The sequence below is a fragment of the Lygodium microphyllum genome, chromosome 18 (assembly GCF_053477565.2).
Source record: "Lygodium microphyllum isolate KBCC chromosome 18, Lygodium_microphyllum_v1.1.10, whole genome shotgun sequence".
NCBI lineage: Eukaryota > Viridiplantae > Streptophyta > Polypodiopsida > Schizaeales > Lygodiaceae > Lygodium > Lygodium microphyllum.
Genome location: NC_141152.1, coordinates 64,506,988 through 64,530,180, shown reverse-complemented (window position 1 = coordinate 64,530,180; position 23,193 = coordinate 64,506,988). Strand labels below are relative to the sequence as shown.

The 23,193-nt window shown below is 40.9% G+C and overlaps 2 protein-coding genes across 4 annotated transcripts in view; one reads left to right on the top strand and one right to left on the bottom strand.

Moving 5' to 3' along the window:
* Nucleotides 1-4,129, top strand: part of LOC148020962 (uncharacterized) — a 41,043-nt gene extending 36,914 nt beyond the window's left edge. Inside the window, exons 4-9 of one of the 3 annotated variants that reach the window (XM_087698791.1) lie at nt 921-985; nt 1,084-1,148; nt 1,239-1,328; nt 1,421-1,554; nt 1,792-1,897; nt 3,518-4,129. In XM_087698791.1, the coding sequence (XP_087554917.1) occupies nt 921-985; nt 1,084-1,148; nt 1,239-1,328; nt 1,421-1,554; nt 1,792-1,897; nt 3,518-3,777 (720 nt within the window). In that variant the 3' untranslated portion in view covers nt 3,778-4,129. Of the gene's footprint in view, nt 1-920; nt 986-1,083; nt 1,149-1,238; nt 1,329-1,420; nt 1,555-1,791; nt 1,898-2,999; nt 3,487-3,517 lie in introns of those variants that run through there. The other 2 variants (XM_087698793.1, XM_087698792.1) reach the window with 2 other exon arrangements.
* A 14,617-nt stretch (nt 4,130-18,746) lies between these two features.
* LOC148020961 (putative methyltransferase At1g29790) lies at nt 18,747-20,819 on the bottom strand. Its single transcript, XM_087698790.1, has 2 exons — nt 19,934-20,819; nt 18,747-19,428 (listed from the first exon to the last, which is right to left on the bottom strand). The coding sequence occupies exons 1-2, from the start codon at nt 20,692-20,694 to the stop codon at nt 18,876-18,878; spliced, it is 1,314 nt and encodes a 437-aa protein (XP_087554916.1). The 5' UTR covers nt 20,695-20,819; the 3' UTR covers nt 18,747-18,875.
* Nucleotides 20,820-23,193: the final 2,374 nt, after the last annotated feature.

Genomic DNA, 23,193 nt, shown 5'->3' with positions numbered 1-23,193 from the left:
CACAACCATATCCATGAACATATGCCCCCTCATGAACATGCAGTAGCAGAAAAGACAGGGTTAGCCTTTTTCAGAACTGGTCGCCTATTGCTAGGAAGAGGGCACCCAGTTGTTGTGCAGGCTGCCAGGTGGAAAGGGGTAGGGAGTAGAAATGCAAGGGTAGAAAGCTCGGGCTGTGGAAAACATAGGGGTTTCAGACTTGAAATCAGGTGGTTGGATAGCATGTGAGAATGCACATATGATCGGAACGAGAAAGACAAAGCATGAACGCTGATGGAAAGAAATGAACACAAAAATAGGAGGATTAAGGATGAATGGGCAATGGAATCCATAAGATGAAGCATTAGATGTATAGTAAAACACCACTAGGGTCCCAACAAAATGATGACCAGCAATAGTGCCTACGGTCTCCCTCTCTCCAAGGATGCAAGATGATGTGATACAACTGAAAGTGGAGAGGAGCATATGTAGGCCCCTGGATGAGTCCATAGACAGCCTCAAGACGAGACCCTAGACAACTGAAAGAACTCTAAAAGAGCCACCCAGCTGCCTCTTAAAGGTGCCTGACTGAAGGCTTAACAAAGTGCCTAAAATACATGATACATACCAAACTAATACATCCCTCTTTAACTTTGAACCGTCATCGCTTCATGTAAGGGTTCTGAGGGTTCTTCTAGGTGGTTAGATGCTATCATCCTGAATCTAGGTCCTCCATTTGCTAACACGAGGGTGTAGATGAAAGAGGAAAGAACAGCAACTGTGTCAAGGCAAACACAATCCAAACACACCAACGGTCCAGACAAGGAAAGGCATTCGTAGTCTATCTCTTGTATCACGCAAAACAATTTAACATGCCAACCGTTGATTTGTCTGTGTTTTAGACAGTTCCATGTATTTATGTATTTGTTTTCTTTGTAAAGGTGTGGGAGGCACTTATGCTGTTGGATGCAGTAGATGCAAAAAATCCAGAAATGTGTTCTGATGTGTAAGTTCTTCCTTTTGCATCTATTACCTTTCTGAATAATTATAGATCATCTTTGCATTCTGGAGTTCATACTATTCTCTATAACTGCTGTTTTGTAGAGTTGAAATATATTCTCAGAGAAGAGTTTCCAAAAAGCTAGCTGGAAAACCAGATGGATGGAATAGTAAGGCTTGGGTTATTGACTTTATTCCATTTCCATTTGTCTGCAGGTTATAGCCAATACTTATTTTGATTGCTACTATCTTTGTCGTAGGAGAACATCTATGGCCACGCTCTTATGGTCTTACTAAAGGGCATCCTGACTTCAGTGATTTGCATAATCTGCGCCCGGCAGATGTAAATGGTAGTCTTCTACGTTTGTAATGTGTGATATCGATAAGCTCTATTTCTCTTTACACATTGATACTCATGTTTTTGTGCATTTTATGGCTGCAGTCAATTCTGCACGTGGTAACAAGTATTATGGAGATTGCACCCAGAAAAAGAGCAAGACATGCTATGTGCCTGCAAACCGAGAAGCTGCCTTGGATACAGCAACAGACAAGGCTGTCTGGTTGCCACCATCTCGGGTCTATTTTCTTCTTTTGTTATTTGTATTGGAGCCTCTCTGGTTTCAAAAGTCATGAACACAGTATGTGAAGTATGTCAAGAACATAATGTTAAATAGTGATGCCAGAGCTTAATAATTTGTATTTTGTATCATGAGCAAGTTCTTATGTCCCTTTTGTTTAAACAAGGGTTTCTAGAGACTTGGAGATAGTTGACATGCCTGTTTCATGCCTTTATCACACGTCTGTCGTTTACAGGTCAGAGGAGATATAGCACGGTCCTTAATGTACATGGCAGTACGATATGGAAGCAATGATCCAAGTACCAACGTGACACTTCAGCTGTCGGACACTCCAAATGATGGTTTGGGACTTAATCTCAATTTTAGAATAGTGAGCACTTGTTTACGTGGTCTTTTAGGTTGTCATTGACAAAATGGATTGTAAAACTCAAAACTCCACAAAAAATTTGCACAGTATTGGGTGGGGTGGGTATATCTTCAACGTGTATGTATCTAGATGAACTTTGTACACAGTATCAGGTGAAGTAGAATTTAGATTGCTAGAGCAAGAGATTTAGGGGGGGATCTAAAAGGCAGCTACAAACAATGATGATAGGGGGGGGAGGGGATGGGATGGGGGAGGGGACGATGAAAATTACTGTTGAATGTGTGCATTTTTCATTACATCCAAACAATAGGACAAATGCAAAATGTAAGCTACTTGCAAATGTAAATAGAAAAAGGGCTGCTTTGCTGCTATAATCTGTAACAGCAGATTAAATGTTCCTACCCCTAATCCTTCAAGAATGATTGTTACTCAAAGAGCATTGCAGAGATGATAAGAGCAGACCAATTTAGACTCAAGAGTACGGCAACATCAATGGCCAAATTCCTCTTATTAAAGTCTCTTTGATGAGATTTGTAAAGGGTGAATGGAAGGAGAGGCAGATTGTTTCATAGGCATCAATTAACTCGGCTAGTTTTGGGATTAAAAGAATGCAGCATACATGGCAAGGCCAGTCATGCATGACTGAGAATACATGTTAATGGACAGGTGTCACTTTTCCATAGATCATCCCTTAACTCATTACAGAGAGAAAATGATCAAGCTGCAAGCTGCCCAAGATGGTTACATATACATCTGCCATTTGTTAATACATATGAAAGTATAGCTATCAGAAAACTATTCTGTAGAAATGAGACATGGATGACGGCAGTCTGCCATGCTTCACTTCCAGAAGACAACTTTAACAGATGTGTTCACTGGCAGTCTGGTTATAGATCTGACATTAGCTTTCTCAGCAAAGCATCAGAAGACCAGTGAAGTCTAAAATGGAATAACATACCCTCCACCTCCTCTTGTGTGGACCAAATATTTGAATACTTGAAAATCAGCAATATTTTCAATTGGAAATCTGGTTAGTTAAAGCAAAAGCACTTTGAAGTTTGCATTGTAATTGACAGGCATCAAGGAATATATGACCGAGTACGTGAATGCAAATGCTGTAAGGCTTCATGCACAGTGACAAATAAAGCCTTGTACTCAGCTGGCAGATGACACATTATCTTGTTTGTTGCAATGGCTCTTCTGATCTTGACAGAAATACTAGAAATTAATGTGAATATGTTTGCTCAAGCTACTTTAGACCATTTGAGTTGGCTGTCCACTGTACTATTTTAGCTTGGTTATAGCTGAGTGCAGCTACAAACCATGTGATTACATTCTTTGGCTGTAGGCTTGTGATAATTCATCTAGGTTGTGATGATATTTTTCTCTGCTTGCAAATTGTTCATGAAATGCTATCAACTTGAGTATATTAGCTGAGGTAGATTCTTTGCCTGTAAGATTGTGGTAATTCACATACGACATATAATGATACTTGCTGTATGTTTTGCATTTGTGTATTTAGTTCATGGCTGTTTAGTTTTTCCTGACATGCAAGGAAACGGCCAGTAAACAATTGTTTTTTGAAATGTTTCAGCTAATGCACAAATGGGACTTCTCTCTGTTCTACTGGATTGGAACACTACAGATCCCCCCTCAGTTGAAGAGAAGCTGAGGAATGCTCGAGTGTGTGCAGTCTATCAGCACAACCGAAATCCTTTTGTTGACCACCCAGAGTATGCAGACCTCATATGGAGGGATCAACATTTCCAAGTTCTCAAAGGGCTCTACAAGAACTTTCGGAAGTTGATGAAAGATGGAATGACTGTGGTGGTCCATAAACTTGAAGCAAGATAGTAAGATCACCCTCAAACAATGTAGAGCAGAAATCTCTGCGGAAGAAGGGATGCCTGTGTTATTATACACTTGATCATTCTTGAGCCATGGAGCATAAGAATCTCTGATTCTACATTTTTTGTTGATTATCATATGATATTTTTACAATCTCTGTTGGGTATTTTACTCACGCCTTACTTACGCCTACGCTCATACGGGAGTGTCGGTGATCAGTAGGACACTGGGGCACTTTTTACTCTCGGTAGGAGGGCACATTTGGGCACTTAGTGTGTGTCGGGTGTGAACACCCCCCTACAACCCTAAGGTTTAAGGGTTGTACTTTGTACTTTCAGATTACACTCATTCAGTCTATTCTCTTGGGTGTCGTGCTTCAACTCTGTCTCTCTCACTCTCACACTGTCTACTGAATCTGGCTGTACCTCGATCCTCTGCTCTCACATTTGGTATCAGAGCACAGCTCTAAACTCAGCTCCTGCCTGCAGTGTGCAAGTCGTCAGTCTTCAGCACGCCAGTGCTGTTCGCCAACAGTCGCCAACGTCAGAGAGCTGCTCGCCTGCTGAGCATGCCCCTGCCCCCGTCAGTCTGCCAGCGTTACATTGCGCAACTCCAGAATACAGCGTGTTGCTCCACCCGCCAGGTCAGCGCTGCCCTCGTGAGCCCAGGCGACTTCCGTCAGTCCTCCAACGTCTGCACTGTTCGCCCACACGACTTCCGTCAGACGGCCTGACAACCAGCCACGAGTCAACGCCTGCGCCGCTTGTCAACCTCCACGTCAGCTCGCGACCGTTTCCTGCGCCTGCCGCCGTTTTAAATCTTCACGTCGCCTGCCCTGTCCACGTCCCCTGCCCACTTCGTCAGACGACGCCCGTCAGACCACCGTTTTTGACCACACGCCAGTCTGCTCTGCAACAGGTAAAAATTTCAAAATTTTTTATTATTTCAGCCTAGAACAAAGCTCTGGAAGAGAAGGTTCACACGCGGCAACACAGAACAAGTGCAGGGAAAAATTTCATGCAAATATTTGGACAGGATCGTCAGACATTTTGGGGCTTTTGTGTATTTGGAGGACAGATGCATTTAAACTGTTGATACAGTCACAGAAAGACTGTTTTTGACAGAAATTTTGGGGATTTTGACATAACAGTGTTGCAGTGCACTGTTTGCACCTTGGGAAGCGTGCATTAAAAGACAGTTTTCTAATAGAGTACGCCCTTGCAAATTAATTGCAGAAACGTATTTGCTGCAATTTCTAGAAATTTGCAGATTTCCAGTTCGTACTGCTTTGACATTGCTCATTTTGTCTTTGGAAATTTGTCATCATGGCAAATTAGGGAGGTGATGTTTTTACGTATGTATCCAAGGAGGACAGACTGGACGGAAACAACTATTCCCTTTGGTCATTCATGATGAAAAATGTATTAGTGGCCAAGAATTTATGGGATTATGTCGTGGAGAGGAAACTCGACCGGGAGTTGTAGCTCCCGCTACTCCTCCTCCCCATGGCGCACGTGGACAACGGGGACCTCAGCCCGCTCCACCTCAGCCACTTCCTCCAAGAATTGCAGCTCAAAAAGCTTGGGCTACCCGTGATGCACAGGCCTTGTCGCTGATTGCTCTGGCAGTTCAGCGGTCCATCATACCTCATATCCGTTCGGCATCTTCTTCACGAGATGCATGGTTGACTTTGGAGCATATGTTTGCAGGAAAGAATGAGACTCGGATCTCTTTTTTGAAAAAAGAGTTGGAAACTCTGAAGATGCATGAAGGTGATTCTATGTAGGATCACTTAAACAAGATTCAGGACTTGAGGGAGCAGCTCATGAATGTAGATGAGTATTTTTCGGATGCACAGTTGATATCCACCACCTTGAACTCCTTACCTCCTTCGTACTTGTCTTTTCATACTGCATTGAACCTCACCATGAGGATTGCTGAGCACCCACTCACTTTTATTCAGCTGGTTAGCTTGCTTCTAGAGGAGGAGCAAACACGGAAAAATAGTGGTGTAGATGCTATAGTCTCTGAGCAGGCTTTTGTGGCAAGACAGAAAGGCAAGAACAGCAAGGTGAAAAATGCTCCACAGAGTTCTGGCACTTCGGGCACATTGCAGAATCAATCACAAGGGGGGACGCAAGCAAAGAAAGGAAAATGTCATTATTGTAAGAAGCCCGGCCACTATATCACTGAGTGTAGAAAGCGCATTGCCAAAGAGAAGAAGGAGTCAGGAATGTCTGTTTCTACTACTCCTTCCATTGCTAGTGAGTCCCCATCCTTTGTTGTGGACAGGGACTATTGTTTTTACACTTGCAGTTATGACATCTCTTGGGCCGATAGAGCACTTAGATCTACAGAGGATGCCGACACTTGGTTCTTTGACAGTGGTGCTTCTAGACATATCACATCTTGCAGAGATTTGTTTGCTTCAGTTAGTGCACCTTCCGTTGGGAAATCGGTACAGTGTGCCAATAATGCATCATACCCTGTTCGTGGTATTGGGGAGATTCAGCTCACAGCCATTGATGGCTCCATTCTCCGCTTGCAGGATGCTTTGTTTGTGCTTGGAATAAAGAAGAATTTGCTTTCTATTTTTTCTTTGGCACGTTGTGGTATGCAGGTCACTTTTGATGATGACCGTTGCATGGTTCGAGAAAAAGAATGCATGACATTGGTATTGACAGGATCTTTGTGTCATGGTTTATATGAGTTGGATGCTCTTTCAGTAGATCAGTCAGCATACTTGACATCCACTCTCACTTCTGCTATGATACAGGCGGAGTTATGGCATGCTCGTTTAGGGCATGTAAACTTTGGCAGCTTGATGCTTTTACAGCGTACTCAGATGCTGGATGGCTTACCTCTCTTGGAGAGACCTCCTGAGTACTTATGCGAGGGATGCATTTTGGGAAAAATGCATCGGTTCTCATTTCCTCGTGATGTTGCTTTCAGAGCAACAACCAGATTGCAGTTGGTGCATTCAGATGTTTGTGGGCCTATGCAGACCATGTCATTGGGTGGTTGTTATTATTTTGTGACATTCATTGATGACTTCACACGTTTCTGCTGGGTCTATTGTTTGAAAAAGAAGTCAGAAGTGTATGATGCATTTTTGGCTTTCAGTGCACTTGTTGAAAACCAATTTGGATGCCACATTAAGACTCTCCGTTCGAACCAAGGGGGGGAATATATGTCCTCTATGCTGAATTCTTTTTTGCAGTAGAAGGGCATAGTACATCAGTATACTACAGCCTATACTCCACAGCAGAATGAGGTAGCAGAGAGGAAAAATCGGTCACTCATGGAGATGGCCAGATGTATGCTGAAGGCAAAGAGCTTGCCGCATAGTTTTTGGATGGAAGCAGTCATGTGTGCTTGCCATATTTTGAACAGATGCCCTACCAAAGCCTTGAAGACCATCACACCATTTGAGGCTTGGAACAGCCGTAAACCTTCTGTTGGTCACTTTCGTACCTTTGGGTGTCTTGCCTATGCCCATATTCCACAGGTACTTAGAAGAAAATTGGACAACAAGGTTGTTAAGTGCATTTTTATGGGATATAGCAATGAGAGCAAAGGCTACAGACTCTATGATCCCGTTACGAAGAAGGTTTTTGTCAGCAGGGATGTTGTTTTTGATGAAAAATCAGAATTATCCTTGGCTGGTTTTGACACATATCAGGCTGCCCGTGATGTTTTTGAAGGGCTGCTGCCCATTACTTTTGGTGATTCAGTTGGAGGTTCACAAAATGAACCTAACGTTCAGCCAGCTGCTCCTATGGAAAGTGCAGAAATTCAGCCATTGGCTGATCGGAATATTGAGCATCATGCTGAAACAGAAATTCAGCAAGAGCTTGCACACAGCTAGGATGCTAGACAGCTACCTAGATGGTATTTGCAGACTATGCAAGATAGTCCTTTGGATGCACCCATGGCTGGTCGTACTAGAAGGCAAACTCGTTTGCATGATTCAGCACATACCATGGAGTTTATTATGGCAGCAAGTACTTTTGATAATGAAGAGCCTGAATGTTATGAGGATGCACAACACAGTGTGCATTGGATGGCAGCCATGCAAGCTGAATTAGATTCTATTACTAAGAATTACACTTGGGATTTGGTGTCCTTGCCATTTGGGAAGAAAGCCATTGGAACAAAATGGGTCTACAAATTGAAAAGAAAAGCAGATGGATCCATTGATAAATACAAGGCACGGCTGGTAGCTAAAGGCTACGCACAGAAAAAGGGCATTGATTATGAGGAGACATTTGCTCCTACTTCCCGTATGACGACCATCAGGTCTATGATTGCTTTGGCTGCACATTATGGTTGGACAGTCCATCAGCTAGATATCAAGACTGCATTTTTACATGGGGAACTTTAGGAGGAAGTTTATGTACAGTAGCCCATTGGTTTTGCAGTTGAAGGCTCAGAACATTTGGTATGCAAGCTCAAAAAGGCACTATATGGTTTAAAACAAGCTCCTAGAGCTTGGTATGAAAAGATAGATGCTTTCTTGCTTGGTTAGGGGTTTTTAAACAGCTCATCTGAGTCTACCCTTTACGTATGTAAAGAAGGGGGATCTATGCTGATTTTATGTCTTTATGTTGATGACCTTTTGCTCACTGGAACACATGCTGATCAGATTTCAGCATTCAAACAAAATTTGCAGCAAACTTTTGACATGTCTGACTTGGGAGTTTTGCATTACTACTTGGGCATCCAGTTCATACATAATGCTCGAGGTATTGGGTTATCACAGTCACGGTATATTGGGCAGCTTCTTGAGAAATTTGGCTTACAGGATTGCAAGCCAGTTACTACTCCCATGGAACCTGGACTGAAACTGTCATTACACGATGACAGTGATTTGTTTGATATACATATATATGCGCCTGCAGTTGGATGTCTTATCTATCTATGCAATACTAGGCCGGACATACAATTTGCAGTTTCAGCTTTGAGCAGGTATATGCATCAGCCACGTATGTCACATTGGCAAGCTGTCAAGCGTGTTTTTCGCTACTTGCAGGGTACTCGTTCTCTTGGGTTGCTTTATGCCAAGGGGGGACCACTGCAGTTACATGCTTACAGTGATTCTGATTGGGCTGGTGATTATGATACACGTCACTCTACTAGTGGCAATTGTTTCTTTCTTGGCACTTCTTGCATTTCTTGGCTTAGCAAGAAACAATCCACTGTTGCCACATCGTCATGTGAAGCTGAATACAAGGCAGCTTTCACTACCACAGTTGAATGCGTATGGCTTAGACGCTTGCTAGCTGATTTGGATGTATCTGTTACTGAGCCTACTCCATTGTTCACTGACAGTCAGAGTGCCATTGCAGTGGCATGGAACCCAGTGTTTCATGCTCACACGAAACACATTGAGATTCACTATCACTTTGTCAGAGAGAGGCTACATGCAGGTGATATCAGCCTTATCTATTGTCCTACCACCAGTAATGTGGCAGACATCTTCACCAAAGCTCTTCCTCGTGACAAATTTGAAGCATTTCGCGATGCTTTAAATTTGATATCCTTTGGTGGCGGATGATCCTTGTACTCTTGATCACTCTTCACTCCAGGGGGGTTTGTTGGGTATTTTACTCACGCCTTACTTACGCCTACGCTCATATGGGAGTGTCGGTGATCAGTAGGACATTGGGGCACTTTTTACTCTCGGTAGGAGAGGTTTTTTCCCCCAGACTTATGGTCTTATTATCGTATGTACTTATGTGCTTATGTTACACACATTTGGGCACTTAGTGTGTGTCGGGTGTGAACACCCCCCTACAACCCTAAGGTTTAAGGGTTGTACTTTGTACTTTCAGATTACACTCATTCAGTCTATTCTCTTGGGTGTCGTGCTTCAACTCTGTCTCTCTCACTCTCACAGTGTCTACTGAATCTGGCTGTACCTCGATTCTCTGCTCTCACAATCTCATGATATGCCCATTCCCATAGATGATGTTTCAACTCTTATTATGATAAGCCCCCAGGGTGTTTTAAATCTTTATCCAGGTGTTCCAGTTGCATGACTTGCACTGTGCTAGGTATGTGCAGCATTATACAAGAGCATCATGAGTTTACAATGGTTGATTATATGACTACTTGGTTGCTCAACTTTGTTGAATTTTGGTCATTCTCAATGACCCTTATAGCACAAGGTTCTTGGGCTGCGAGAAATATGCTCCGATCATGTGAAGTTTGAAGCTATCCTCTTGTTTCTATCCCATTGTTTGGATATGACCATCGAATGAAGTTTGAAGTAAAAGATTGGGAAATTTTAATTAACCATGTACCTCAAAAGGAGCCTTGAGACTAGCAATCTTTGTCTTGTATTCATTGGACCGCCTTAAGTGCTTTCTTAATCTATAGGCTATTCCAAAAGTTACAATCATATAATTTTACCAATGCCAGCATGGGTGTTTGGTAAATAAGAGCTACGTGCTAAAGCAAAATGAATAAATAGCCCATCAGAGCTATTAATAGGGTGATAGGGCAAGAGAAGTAATAGGAATGGTAATTCTTCTAATTGTACTTCCTTACATGGGTTGAGAAGTGTCAAAATAAATGAAAAGCTTGTTAGAGGATAGGGTTGCTATGTTGACAAATGTGAGAACTTCATGAAGGAATGGTAAATCTTCTAATTGCACCTCCTTGCATGGAGTGAGATTCCTTTACTCCTTACATTAGGCATTCTTGCAACAAAGTATTGGTATTAGCTCTCATGTTAACTTGCCTTAAAACCTCTTTCTATTTTCAAAGTACCAATATTTTTTCCTTAAAATAAAGCATTTTCAAGGGTTTATATGCATGTGATTGCTTGTTAAAACAGAATAGAGGAAAGCAATATGAAAGTGTTAGATAGGTTGGGTGGGTGATGTATGTTGATGGCAATGGCAATTTGGGGATTGCTGCCACTTTCGCAATGCAATACGAACAACGAGGGACTTGGCAGAACTCTTATTTTAAAGAGCTTTGATCGGCACCACTATGGCTCTCTTGTGCCTAACCATTGCATGTACTTTCTCATTTATCTATTCCTCTCCATCCCTCAACATTGAAAGCATGAAAGTTAGAATGATGAGTAGTGAATTTATAAACTCACCTCATTGTAGTCGAGGCTTCAATATGCATTGATGGCTCCGCGATTCGAATGCAACTCCTCAAGTATGCTTTCTTTTCATCACTTTGATCCGATTTGTGTGAACTTCATATGTTGAAAGACATAGAGAAGAAGAAGAGGAAGATAGAAGAGGATAAAAGCTTTTACAATTGGTCTCTCATTCTTTGTCTGTCTGTTTGTTTGTTTGTCTCTCCATACAAGCAAGTATAAAGTAAGAATCAAGAAGCAAGAATCAAGGGATGAGGCTCTCTCAAGTTTGCACACACTAGAATGAGCCATGCATCCACTTTTTGACTTTTATCATGAAGCTTTTAAAATGAGGACTCCCTTTGAAAATTAGGCACCCCTTTTCTTTTTACTCAAGTTTGACCTATTTGCTCTTATGCATGACTTAAATTAATCAGGCCATCCTAACTTATGGTGAATAGAGATGCCATGTTCACAATCGTCCAACTATTACGGATGCTTTTGTGACTAAACAATATTTTTACAAATTGTACGGGAGTAAGCCTAGCTCTCATAGTTATATCAAATTAAAACTTTTAAAAAATTATAGGCATTTGAGAAAAATTAATACCACACCACACTTGCATTCACTTTTGCTATTTCCACTTTTTGGACTTTTATAGTTTCGGACTTGTAAATCATGAACATGAACAACAATTAACATTACTCCCCTATGAGTGCCAATCTTATGACACTCTATTCTAGTTTATAGCATCATGTGTAGGATGGTAACAATGGGGTACTTAGAGGAGTGGTAATGGAAATTGGTGTTGAGGTCTAATTTATCTTTGTTGTAGAAGGATATAAGCATATGCTTGAGGAAGAGAAGGAAATAATTAGATAAATATGCACTCCCTAGGGGTGTGCCTATCTTATTGTAATGCATGGGTTTTTGTGAGTGCAACCAGGAGATGGGTTGAACTCCAAGCAAGCCTAGAGTATCATGTCGCACTTGAGGACTTGGTTGGTGTGAGGGGAGGTACGATATAATGCTCAAGGTGATAGATCTGCCAAGTAAACTTGGGATGTCTTACCCCTAATGTGCCCTGAGATTGTGATGTGGGGGATGTCATAGGGGATTAGGAGTGGAACCTAATAACCAAGACCACAAGATGTACCTAGCTTAAGAGCCCCTAGGTGATGGGATTGTGTAGGTATCTATCCTATATTAGATGTTTTGTGTTTTTTTCTTTCTTTTTTTTAAATAAAAAAAATTTAATTTTTATTATTTCTCCCTTCCTTGTGCTATTAGAGGGAGTAGCTTCAATGATTGCTCGATGCAAGCTCTAATTGTGTAGCTCTTTGGGGGGACCAATTTTGCTCTTTTAGTAGCGGTGTTGTTAGAGGGAATAGATGGCTACAATTCATGAACTTGCTAGCATTCATATCCTTGAGCATCTCGAAGTAGTAGGTTGGTAGCATGGTCACTCCAAGGATGTCTCACCATGGCATATATGTCAATCATTGCACTCACATAAAAAAAGAGTGCATGTAGGTTGTCTTCTTCCACTACTCTCTTTTGGTTTGGTAGAGTGAGTAGTAGTTGTAGAGGTAGTTACATATGGTGATGAAGGTTTGGTCTAGACAAATTGAGAAATGTGCCATAGGGGTAGTTATCTGTGGCGATGAAGGCTGGGTCTAGAAAACCTGAGAAATATGTCATTGAGGTAGTTACAAGTGGTGATAAAGGCTAGATTTGGACAATGTGAGGAATATGTCACAAGATGGTACCATATGAGTGTTAAGATTGAAAGACAATCCAACTAGTGTCAGTAGGTGTATAAGTGAAATCCTCGTAAAAGCAAACCCTTTCAATGTTTCATTCATTGCCCATGATATTACATGATAATGGAATGGGTTAGACTTTCTTATGGATGGGGGCTGATGCAATCCAAGATTTCCTTATGGATGGGGCCAATGCAATCCAAGATTTCAACATGGGACCCCACATCTAAGGGCAGGTTTGACTTTCTTATGGATGGGGGCTGATGCAATCCAAGATTTCAACATGGGACCCACATCTAGCTTGAGTCTTAAAATTTTTAAAGCCACTTCAAATTGAATTTATTTGCCATTTCAATTAGACAGGACACCCGAAGACCCCCTTCTCTTCTTGTAGTAACCTAAGACCATGAAATGAAATGCCAATTATGCTATTGGTTAGACTACCACTATCTAAACAAAATTTTAACTTCTTCCTAGGCCAATTTCACAAAGAAAAATATAATAACTACAAAAATGATATATGACTAGAGGATGTACTTCAAGACCACTAGTTTATTACCAGTAGAAAGAGACTTATTAATCCATTCTACCAATTTCTATTTTAATTTTTGCAAAAGCCACTCAACTCTTTGTTTGAGTGAGATACCTAGACCAATAGTGTAGCCAAGGTATCTAATTAACTTTCCTATGCCAATATCTTTGATTCCATAAGTATATCAAAGATACCCATATCCTCTCTTAGAGAGATTCACAATAGTTCAATCTTTTCTTACTTACCTTGGATCCATAGTCTGGAATATATTACATCTTTTGGATCGATTCATTAAAAGAGTGGAGTATATATCGCATGTGTTCTATGTATGAGCGACACATCTTGGGGCCTATCCCCGAGGTGTAGGAGAGGTGTAATGGGGCCATGCAATTCGTTGAGGGGCACTTTCTTTATCTGTGCTTACATGGTGTATCATAGTGATATGTGTAGGGACTCCCTCTAAGGAGTGTGGGAAGGGTTATCCATTGGATTACAATCCATACAAACGCGAAGTTCTACATTAGAGGTTAGGGTAGTATACCCCTTAGACGCTCTTGGCTATGAGGCCAAGGGGTGGTTTAGGTGTATAGTAGAGGCTTGGCTAGTGCCATAGAGCCATTGTTAGACCTGTTTTAGGTCCCAACAAGTGGTGCGTCTACCAAGAGCCGCTAATAAGTGGTGGCCTCTGAATCTCGGTCGACAAGGACTAGTTTATTAGTGTATGCCAAAAGGCAGTGAAATAGACCCAAAAGACCATCAAGCTAAGCTTCAGAAGCAAGAAAGAGCTAAACGGGCTAGATGGTGGGTTGAGATTATTAGGAGATATTCTCTACAAATGAGTGGTCTAATAAATGCATCATACACCTCAGATAATGTGTTGATACTAGAGGGGTCTTCTTCAATGATATTCACATGATCATCAACATATTTCCAAACCATCTAGCACATATGCCCAAACCATCTGACAAAGGTAAGCATTCCATTGCTTTAGAGGAGACTAGCCCATCCAAATTTAGCAAACATATGCCCAAACCGTCTGGCGAAGGTAAGCCTTTCATTGCTTTAGAGGAAACTAGCCTATCCAAATTATGTAGTAGGGGGTTAAATGCCATTACAAACAATAGCAAAGCCAATAGATAGCCGTACCATGCCGATCTTGCCAACACAAAAGAATTCTTCAGGTATCCATGGAGACAAAAGTCTAGAGGAAGCATTCACAAACAAAACCTTTACCATTTTGCAAAATACCATATCAAATCTCATCTTCTCAACAAGAGTAAGTAGGATGAAATCTCACTGTACTCTAACATGTGCCTTATCAAGGTGGAGTGACCACGACAAAAATCTCTATTAAGAGAGGGCATAATCAAGATCCATCACCATGTTCAATATAGCCTACTAGATATTTCTTTTATAGACAAATATGAATTGCATACAATGGATTCCTTCCTTTAGGGTATGCTTTATTCTTTGAGTAAGAGCCTTAGTCAATATTTTGTAAGAGGTGTTTAATAAGGCAATTGGCCTTCAATAGTTTGCACATGTGGCATGTAGGGGATGTGGAGATCGCATATTTTTCCTATGAGAAGCAAGTAAAACTATGATCTCAAGGCTCAAGGCTTTGATCATAAGGGCAATTCAAGCTATTATCTTGCGCTAGAATGAAGTCAAGTGCTTTATGTCCCACCCCCTAGGGCAGGAGGATGGAACCCCCTAGTAGCATTGGAGTGTATTGATGCTTTGAATGTTGATATCACATGCTCAATTAAATTCTCACCCTTCCCTAATGCATGCTATTTAGTAATAAGAAGAATGGGCATTTTCCTAGATATTGTTTTTGCTCTTCTTTTATAACAAGTAGGGTCAATTGGGATGGTCTCATATGTCGTACATGGGGGACTAGAATATGGTGGATACCCCCCATGAGATGGTAGATTTGGCAATGATCAATCATGGAGAGCAACACACTTAGATTGGTTTTATGCTTCTAGAGGTTCTTGGATTTTGTTTGTGAATCTAGAGTTTGATGGCTCCAAATAGGGGATTGTCCATCCAACAAAAATGATTCTTAGCTTTAGTGCCAAAGTTTGTCCTATTGCATTTATATGCAATGCTTAATAAAGTAAGAAATGGCATTCAATAAATGAAGATATATAGAAAGTGTTGAGCATATCATGTATCTAGATTTTTGTTATAATGTGCCCAATTAAAATCCCTTCAATGACATTATTTTAGTGGTTCATCAAGAGTTTTTTCTAAGCAATGCCACTTGGTACTCATTGGAATAACATGAGGTTTGTCACCTAAGTTCATTTGAGTCCACTTCGCACAACGGAATGTTTCGACCATAACCCATAAGGATCAACTTGAATCTGGGTTTCTAGAGTAGACTTAGGTCACCTATAAGTTCTCTAGTATTGGTACTCGAACCATTGCAAGTTTGCCCAAATCAAAGCAAATCAATCTCACACTTGGTTTATAATGAGTGAGAAACAAGGGGGAGCGATAGCTTCGATCCCTCTACTTGTAGGGTATAAGCTCAACTTCGATCCCCTAAAATTACATTAATTAAGATCTAAGACAACACACTAGGTAGTCAAGCATTTGGCATTTTCCTAATTCTAGTGTCTTGAAGGAAAAATATCTGCTCACCAAGACCACCTATCTGTAGGATGGATATGTCGGCAATCATGACCTCCTACTTCCCTCTTTGGATCAACTTGAGTTATCTAATTACCTATCACACTTATGTTTCAACACATAAAGGCAACTCTCTTAATTAACGATTAAGAATACTAGGTTCATCCACATAATTTATATCACAACACGTGAACATGATAAAATAGTTCTTTGTCAAGTAGTTCCAAATAGTTCCTTTATTCATCCTCATATTACAATCTCTTCTCCTATCCATACAAAAGTATTACAATTTCTCCTTCTATCCACATGGAAGTAACAATCCAAAGGTTCAATCCCACTAAGATTCCACCCTTAACTAGTTTCAAGGCTTTTCAAGAAGTCCATCCAGAGTCACATAGGGGTTAGGTAGTTCCTAAGTGAATAAGGAATTTACTAGCCAGATCCCCCATGCACCCTTACTACCTCTTACTTAATGTCCTCCCTATGGAAGGACCTCTTGCTCTCTTGGTGTAGGGTTTTGCAACTAGCCTTGGGGGAGGTCTAGCACACTCCTTCCTTTTACCTTTCAAGAATACACAACCAAGGCAACCAACCTATCATCATGAGCTACAAAAACATCCCCTTTCAATCCAGACAATCACTTTGAATACTCCATCAAGCGACTTTCTTGACTAAGAAGACCATCACTTTCCCAAGTCAATAAATCTTATCTTAAAAGAATTAGTCAACAAAGCAAAACAATATCGTTAGATACTTTGCAAAAGAAGATGCGATCCACAACTTATTCTTTCTTAGAATGTAATCACATAAGCTTCCTCTTCAAATAAGTCATGCTATTCAAGCAATTCATGCTACTAATTATACTCGTCTAATTTTTGCTTTTACCAACTTGTAGCTTATCTTCAACTACTAGATTACTTATCCTTTTAAGAATTTGCTTAGGTAAAAGGAAGTCCAACTATATAAAAGGCACTTGGAAAGCTTGCAATGTGTAGACTAATCATTGTAGTCACAATCGTGTGCTTTGAGTCTAGAATGCTTTTCTTGGGTACCATGTCACCTATTGTTCAAAGGTCAAACTTCACATATAGAATCCCCTTCTCAATCTTCACTTAATAGATCTTCAACAATCGGCTTAAGCTTGCTTCGAGGTGGTGATTGATAAGTTTCATGACCCTAGCCACATAAGACCAAGTATGTTAGGGAAGATCGAAATAGTTGTTAGAGAGTCAAAGAAGTATTTTCCATGGCACTATCTACTTGTCTCTATCCCTCTCTCTTCTCTATCTTAATCAATCCTTCTCTCTCTCTCTCTCTCTCTCTCATAATCCTCTCTATTTCTCACAATCTCTCTCTCTCTAGCATGTTAGCTATCTTTCAAAAAGCCTCATTTACTACCTTTTTTATTATTACATAACTTTAAATTCCTTGATAAATTTCAAATTAAAGTTACACTTGGTATCTTTCAAAGCTATTCTTCTTTAACTTTATTTATTTATTTATTTATTCACACACACACACACACACACACACACACACACACACACACACACACACACACACATGCATGCATGCACACACATGTATATAGTGTTATACATTATATTTTAAAAACAAATATCTTACAAACTCCCATGAGACTAATTTATGGAATTTAACCTCATAGTTAAGTTTATATTATATAGCTCAATTTTTCTTGGGGTGATGTATATAATGATAGGGACTTAATGGATGATCAACAAGCTTTTACAATGCTAATCTTATTGGATACAAAGTTCAAAGAAAGGGAACGCAAGCTAACTATTTGTTGCTCTAGCTATCTTAATAAGAAATTAGATAAGGTGGAGTACCAATTTGTATTGAGATATTTGCACTAAACGAGATCATTTGCAATGAATAGGTTATACTTGATAGCTTGTGGAATTAGAAATCTTAAACCCTTGTTTCCAAATTTCTCTCTTGCCTTCAAGATTTATCAAGCTCAAAGAAGGTTGTTATGTGTCTCAATATTGGAATTATTGGTAACCAATTATTTTTGTTACTCCAAAGCAAATAGCACTTGTTGTAGCCCACTTCTAACACTAAACTTTCTTGATTAAATGGTTAAGACTCTTGATTTACATGAAATCATCCCAACATATTTTATCCATGTTTTCACTAGAAAAAGAAAATTGATTATATTCCCATCTCATACGTCAACCAACCTAAAGTTAAATGAATAAACAATCAAATGTTTTCCAAGAGAATGCACCGTATATTCCAATGTGGGGCACTTTCAAAAATAGCACTTGAATAAGCTCCCAATTTTTTGAATTAGCATTCAATAGAGCCAAATTCTAATTGCATGGCTAGTACTTATCTTCTAATGCAACAAAATGAGGTGATGGTTATTTATTAGTGGCCATACTAATAATAGCACTATCAACAAAATGTGCTTTTGCATAGTGAGTGACAAATTGTGTGTGCTTTGGCACAAATGAACTAGCACAAATATTTGATAAAAAAGATGAAATAAAATCTCATGAAATGGCACAATTATAAAACTCTTTCAAATTTAACAAGGCATGAAAAAGATATTACAGTTCTATGCTATACATTGAATCTCTCTCTTTGCATTTATAATCACAAGTACAAGTGGAGATTTCAATGTCATCTAGTTGAATCTCACTCTTTGTCATTTATAATCACTAGTACAAATGTAGACTTCAATGTCATCTCATTCACAATTAACAATAATGGCAAGTGTTCTCAAAAGATTTTGCATGGATTATCTTAACATTCTTTGTAAACATTATGTTTACATTAGCATCTCTATAGCTACTAATGAATTAGACCATATTTACTCAAAAAGTATAACATGTATGAAAATTCACAATGAAAGTGTTATAGACACTTGCATTGAAAAATCAATGCTTATGTGCTTTAGAGCATACCCACATGTAGAGAGAAATCCAACTTTATTACAATTTCAAAAATAAATGAAACTAATAATCTTTATATGTCTTTTGAAATAATGGAATGACCCTAGGGTGACACATCCTACATGCTTACAAGTATTCTAAAAAGTCCTCAGGTATACAATGAGGATGTCCTAACAGGCTTCTCTAGTAGTGCCGAGAGGTACACTTCTTGGTTCTTAATACCATTAGGGTCATTCTTGTTGAAGGTAGCCCACCGATGCTCCACATAACCCAAGCGTCGAATCATGGGAATAAATGTAGCTACCATACCATCTGATGTAGCGTAAAAGTGGTCCAACCAAAGGAAACCACCTGGCCGCAATACTCGATCAATATCAAACAACAAAAACTCCAAGGAGAGAGGTGGTATCCAATAGCTTAGTACATGCATGGAGTGCACCAAATCCAATGTATTATCAAAGAATGGTAGGCGTTGTGATACTGTGATGTAGAGGGCAAGAAGGCCTCTCAATGATACAAACTCATTGAACGGACCATCAAAGTTTAAGGTAGAAGTGATGATTGTAACATTGTAGGGATGTAAGCGAGCGGCAAAGGTGCCACTACCACCACCTATGTCCAAACCAATGCGAAAACGACCACTCCCAATACTAACAACTTCTTCTATAGTAAAATCGCCACGATCCCTAGCTTTGATCCACCTACACAATTTTGCCCAAACATTAGCTTCAACAATTGTTCAATAAGTGATGTACATTCACATTAAGGTACACATAAAAGATGATATCGACGTGTTGGTTTGGGCTCCAAGGTCTTAAGGTACCCAACACCCTCAACAAAGGACAATATTTGTCCCTTGCAAGGTGTCCATCCAAATAGCACATTAGGGGACATTGTGACATAAGCCCTTAAAACAATCCATCCCAAGGATGCCTCATTGTGCTATCCAATAGAATTGATTTTGCGACCTTAAGTACTTCAGAGACCCTTTCTATAGCGCAAGAGACCCTTTCTACCACTTGCGCTAAATCTTGGTTTCGCATGGGATGCTACAAATTGAATTAATCTTGTGGCAACTAAAATTCTAGTCACATTGACTTGACCTTGAAGTCTTGCAACTCAAAATCTAATCAAATCCTAGCATGACACAACCCAAGGTGGTTAAAATATTTGCAATTTATTTATTTAACTAGAAAGGTTACCCACCTTTCCTTCTCGGGCCCATCGAGGTCGAAGCAATCGAGGCAGTCCGCGAACCGCCCGGTCTTAGGGCGCTCTTTGAGGCAGGCAAAGCTCTTGCAACCATAGTGGGTCCAGAGGATAGCATCATCTTTGGGCACGGTCCAAAGCGGGTCGGGCGCCCGGGGAAAGTTAGCGGGCGTGCGCGCGAAGCACCGGCGCCGGGGCAGCGGCTCGCAACCGCGCACCATCAGGCGCTGGGCGAGGTCCCAGTCATCGGGGCAGAGGGAACCGACGCTGTAGTTCATGTATTGCTGGAGGAGGTCAAGACTGAGGTGGCAGGGGTGGCCCACGGGGGCCACGATGGTGTCCTCGCCGGAGGCCGGGTTGCGACCGAGGGGCAACGCGCGAACGGCCGAGAAGGCGGTGAGCTCCGGGATTAGCCGCGGGGTGAAGGGGGAGTTCTGGTCAGTGGCGTCGCCGTCGGAATTGACGGCGCCAGTGGGGGTGACGGAGGGGGGCTGCTGGTGACGGAGCCAGTCGGTGAGGTTGCGGTAGTCGCGGTCGAGCTGCTGGCGGAGGGAGGCAAGCTCCTGGGCGAGGCGGGTGAGCTGCCAGACGCCGGCGTCGGCGGGCGCCATCAGGTGGCGGCCGACCTCCCGCGACACCGTCAGGCTGTAGAGGCTGAGGATGTTGGTGGCCACCAGAGACCCTATCACCAGGGAGTTCCATGCGAAAGCCCACAGGCCCCCCCCGGCACCTCCTGTTTTCTCTCTACCTTCCTTCATCTCTCTCTCTCTCCCTCTCCCTCTCTCTCGATCGATCGATCGATATTCTTGCAGTTTCTTTTCAGTCGTAGACACACACCGAGGGAGAGAGAGAGAGAGAGAGAGAGAGAGGCACACACGTGACGAGTACTTACTCTCTCTCTCTCTCTCTCTCTCTCTCTGTGCCTTTCGGACCACCCTTCCATCAGACTTCCTTTGTCGTACAACATGGCTTCTTCTTGATCGCCCCCCGCACGCTCCGCTCGTGGGGACATATCATACCCGTCACGGATTCAAGATGTTTGATCTTTATTATTGAAGGTTCTGCTATCCATGATTCTGCGAGGTTAGTGTTTGCCTTAGAGACGCTTAGACATGAACCTATAATAGCATTAATAAAATAAAATACCAATCGCCAAGACTCGCTAACTCAAGTGGTAGTGAGATGGTGTGTTCGACCCACCACCACAAGATGGTAGTGAGATAGTGTGCGCTTAACCTTTACAGTGTAAAAAGTGATCTCGGTAGCCCTTACCAACTATCATCATCACAAATAATAAGAGTGACATTGTCTCATTGCAAGCAATAGAGTGTTGTAATGGGATGACAATACCCTATTATATATACTAAGAGTTGGTAGTCATAAGTTTGGATAGCCCTTGGCCACAAGTATCAATGTAAAGGATTCCATTCTCATGGGCAATGGTGAAGACACCTTGCATATTGTAAATGGTGATTTGGATGGCACTTACAAGTTATCATCCCATTATAAGTAATAAGGGTATTATCATCATTACAAGCAATAGAGTGTTGTAATGGGACAATGACATTCAATTACAACTAATAAGAGTTGGTAGTCAAGGGTTTGGGCAATATCAATATAAACCTTGATATTCAATTAATACAGTATCATTTCACATCCAAAATACCTTCAAATATAAGTGTAGTCTATGCTTAAGCTAATGTAGCGTTTGCCTTCATAGTTGAATGCCAAAAAAGTGATGGCCCCTAAACCATAATACCCATTACCCCTTATCTATGGTAGCTTCCTACCAATTATGTGATGACAACACTCTCTTGCTAAACACAATTTTTGAAATGCTACTTAGTTATATGGTTTAAGTTTTATGAATTATTCATGTACGATGTCTCTTTAAATATTGTTGCCATTTATCCAATGTAGAGTTACTAGCCATGGCCTTATACAACTTCTTGCCATGATGCCATTCATAGAGGCTACCAAGCGTACCATGCCTAGATTCTCTCGGTACTTCACACTAGTGTTTGTCACACATTTTGTACCTAAGCACACCATTAATGAGGTGTATGTAGTTCAAGCACATATAAGATTCTCTTTATCTTCTTTAGTTGTCATGCACTTGCAAAGTGTTTGTAACATACCTGCCTTTATTACGTGATGAGTAACGTTTTAGTAGTCACCCAAAGTTTACTTTCCAATCGTCGCCATCCATACTCTAATCGGAATGATCGGATTTTGTCCGGCTCTATAACCCTAGGTCTACCTTGTAAGGAAAGTGTCCTGCCATTACCCATGGAGGACCGACCTGAAAGTTCCTAATTCACATAACACTCATCTAGTGAGTAAAGTTGAATTCACTCTAGTTTCATGGAATAAATAAATCTTCACAACTTTAAGGTTTTTCATCCATCTTATCCTCTTCAAATTGGTTTGAAGGAATGCAAGACGGTTTACATCGATATAACAATATCCACCACTTATCATCTAGTATCTTTCCCGGTATAGTAGAGAAGGATCGTAGATGCGATCCAGAATTCACATTACTTGCATTCTCCATCCATAATCCGTAGAATGCATTGCCTATGTAAACATTGCTCGGAAGACTAGGAATTGCTCCCAATCTTCGTCTCTCTGGATAAGATTTAAAAAAAAAACACATATCAGCAAGAGAAAGGGAAAAACATCTCACATCTCAGGCTACAATTACTAAGTTTTTTTAATTTCTTTTAGCTCTGATACCATTTGTAACATACCCGCCTTTATTACGTGACGAGTAATGTTTTAGTACTCATCTAGAGTTTACATTTCAGCCGTCGCCATCTATACTCTAACCAGAATGATTGGATTTTTTTCTTGTCTCTATAACCCTAGGTCTACCTCCCGCAGGGGAAGCGTCTTGCCGTTACCCACGGAGGACCAACTTGAAGGTTCCTAATTGACCTAACAGTCACCTATCAACAACTAGCTCACATCCGAAGGTGTCCTTCGAGAGGCTTCTTGTCCGAAAGGAGGGTTTGCCATTACCCTTGGTTCATGGAGTACAACACTTTTTTTAGTAGCAGACTAAGGATTTTATGAAATCCGTCGCAGTGCTCTAGTATAGCTACTGTACCTTTTCCCTAAGATAATTTACAGTCCGGGTTCTGAGACCAAACCCTAGGTAAGTCAGCAAATCGACCCTGTCTAGAATTTCTTCCTAGCATTTATTTTTAGGGAAACCTCTCTGCTAATCGAGACCACCCTGCCATAGGATTGGATTC

Excerpts from the sequence above, each read along its gene's own strand:
- LOC148020961 (XM_087698790.1), bottom strand. The coding sequence starts at position 20,694 with ATGAAGGAAGGTAGAGAGAAAACAGGAGGTGCCGGGGGGGGCCTGTGG. Across the intron at positions 19,429-19,933 it reads GATGGGCCCGAGAAGGAAAG|GTGGATCAAAGCTAGGGATC; the intron begins GTGGGTAACCTT and ends AAAATTGTGTAG.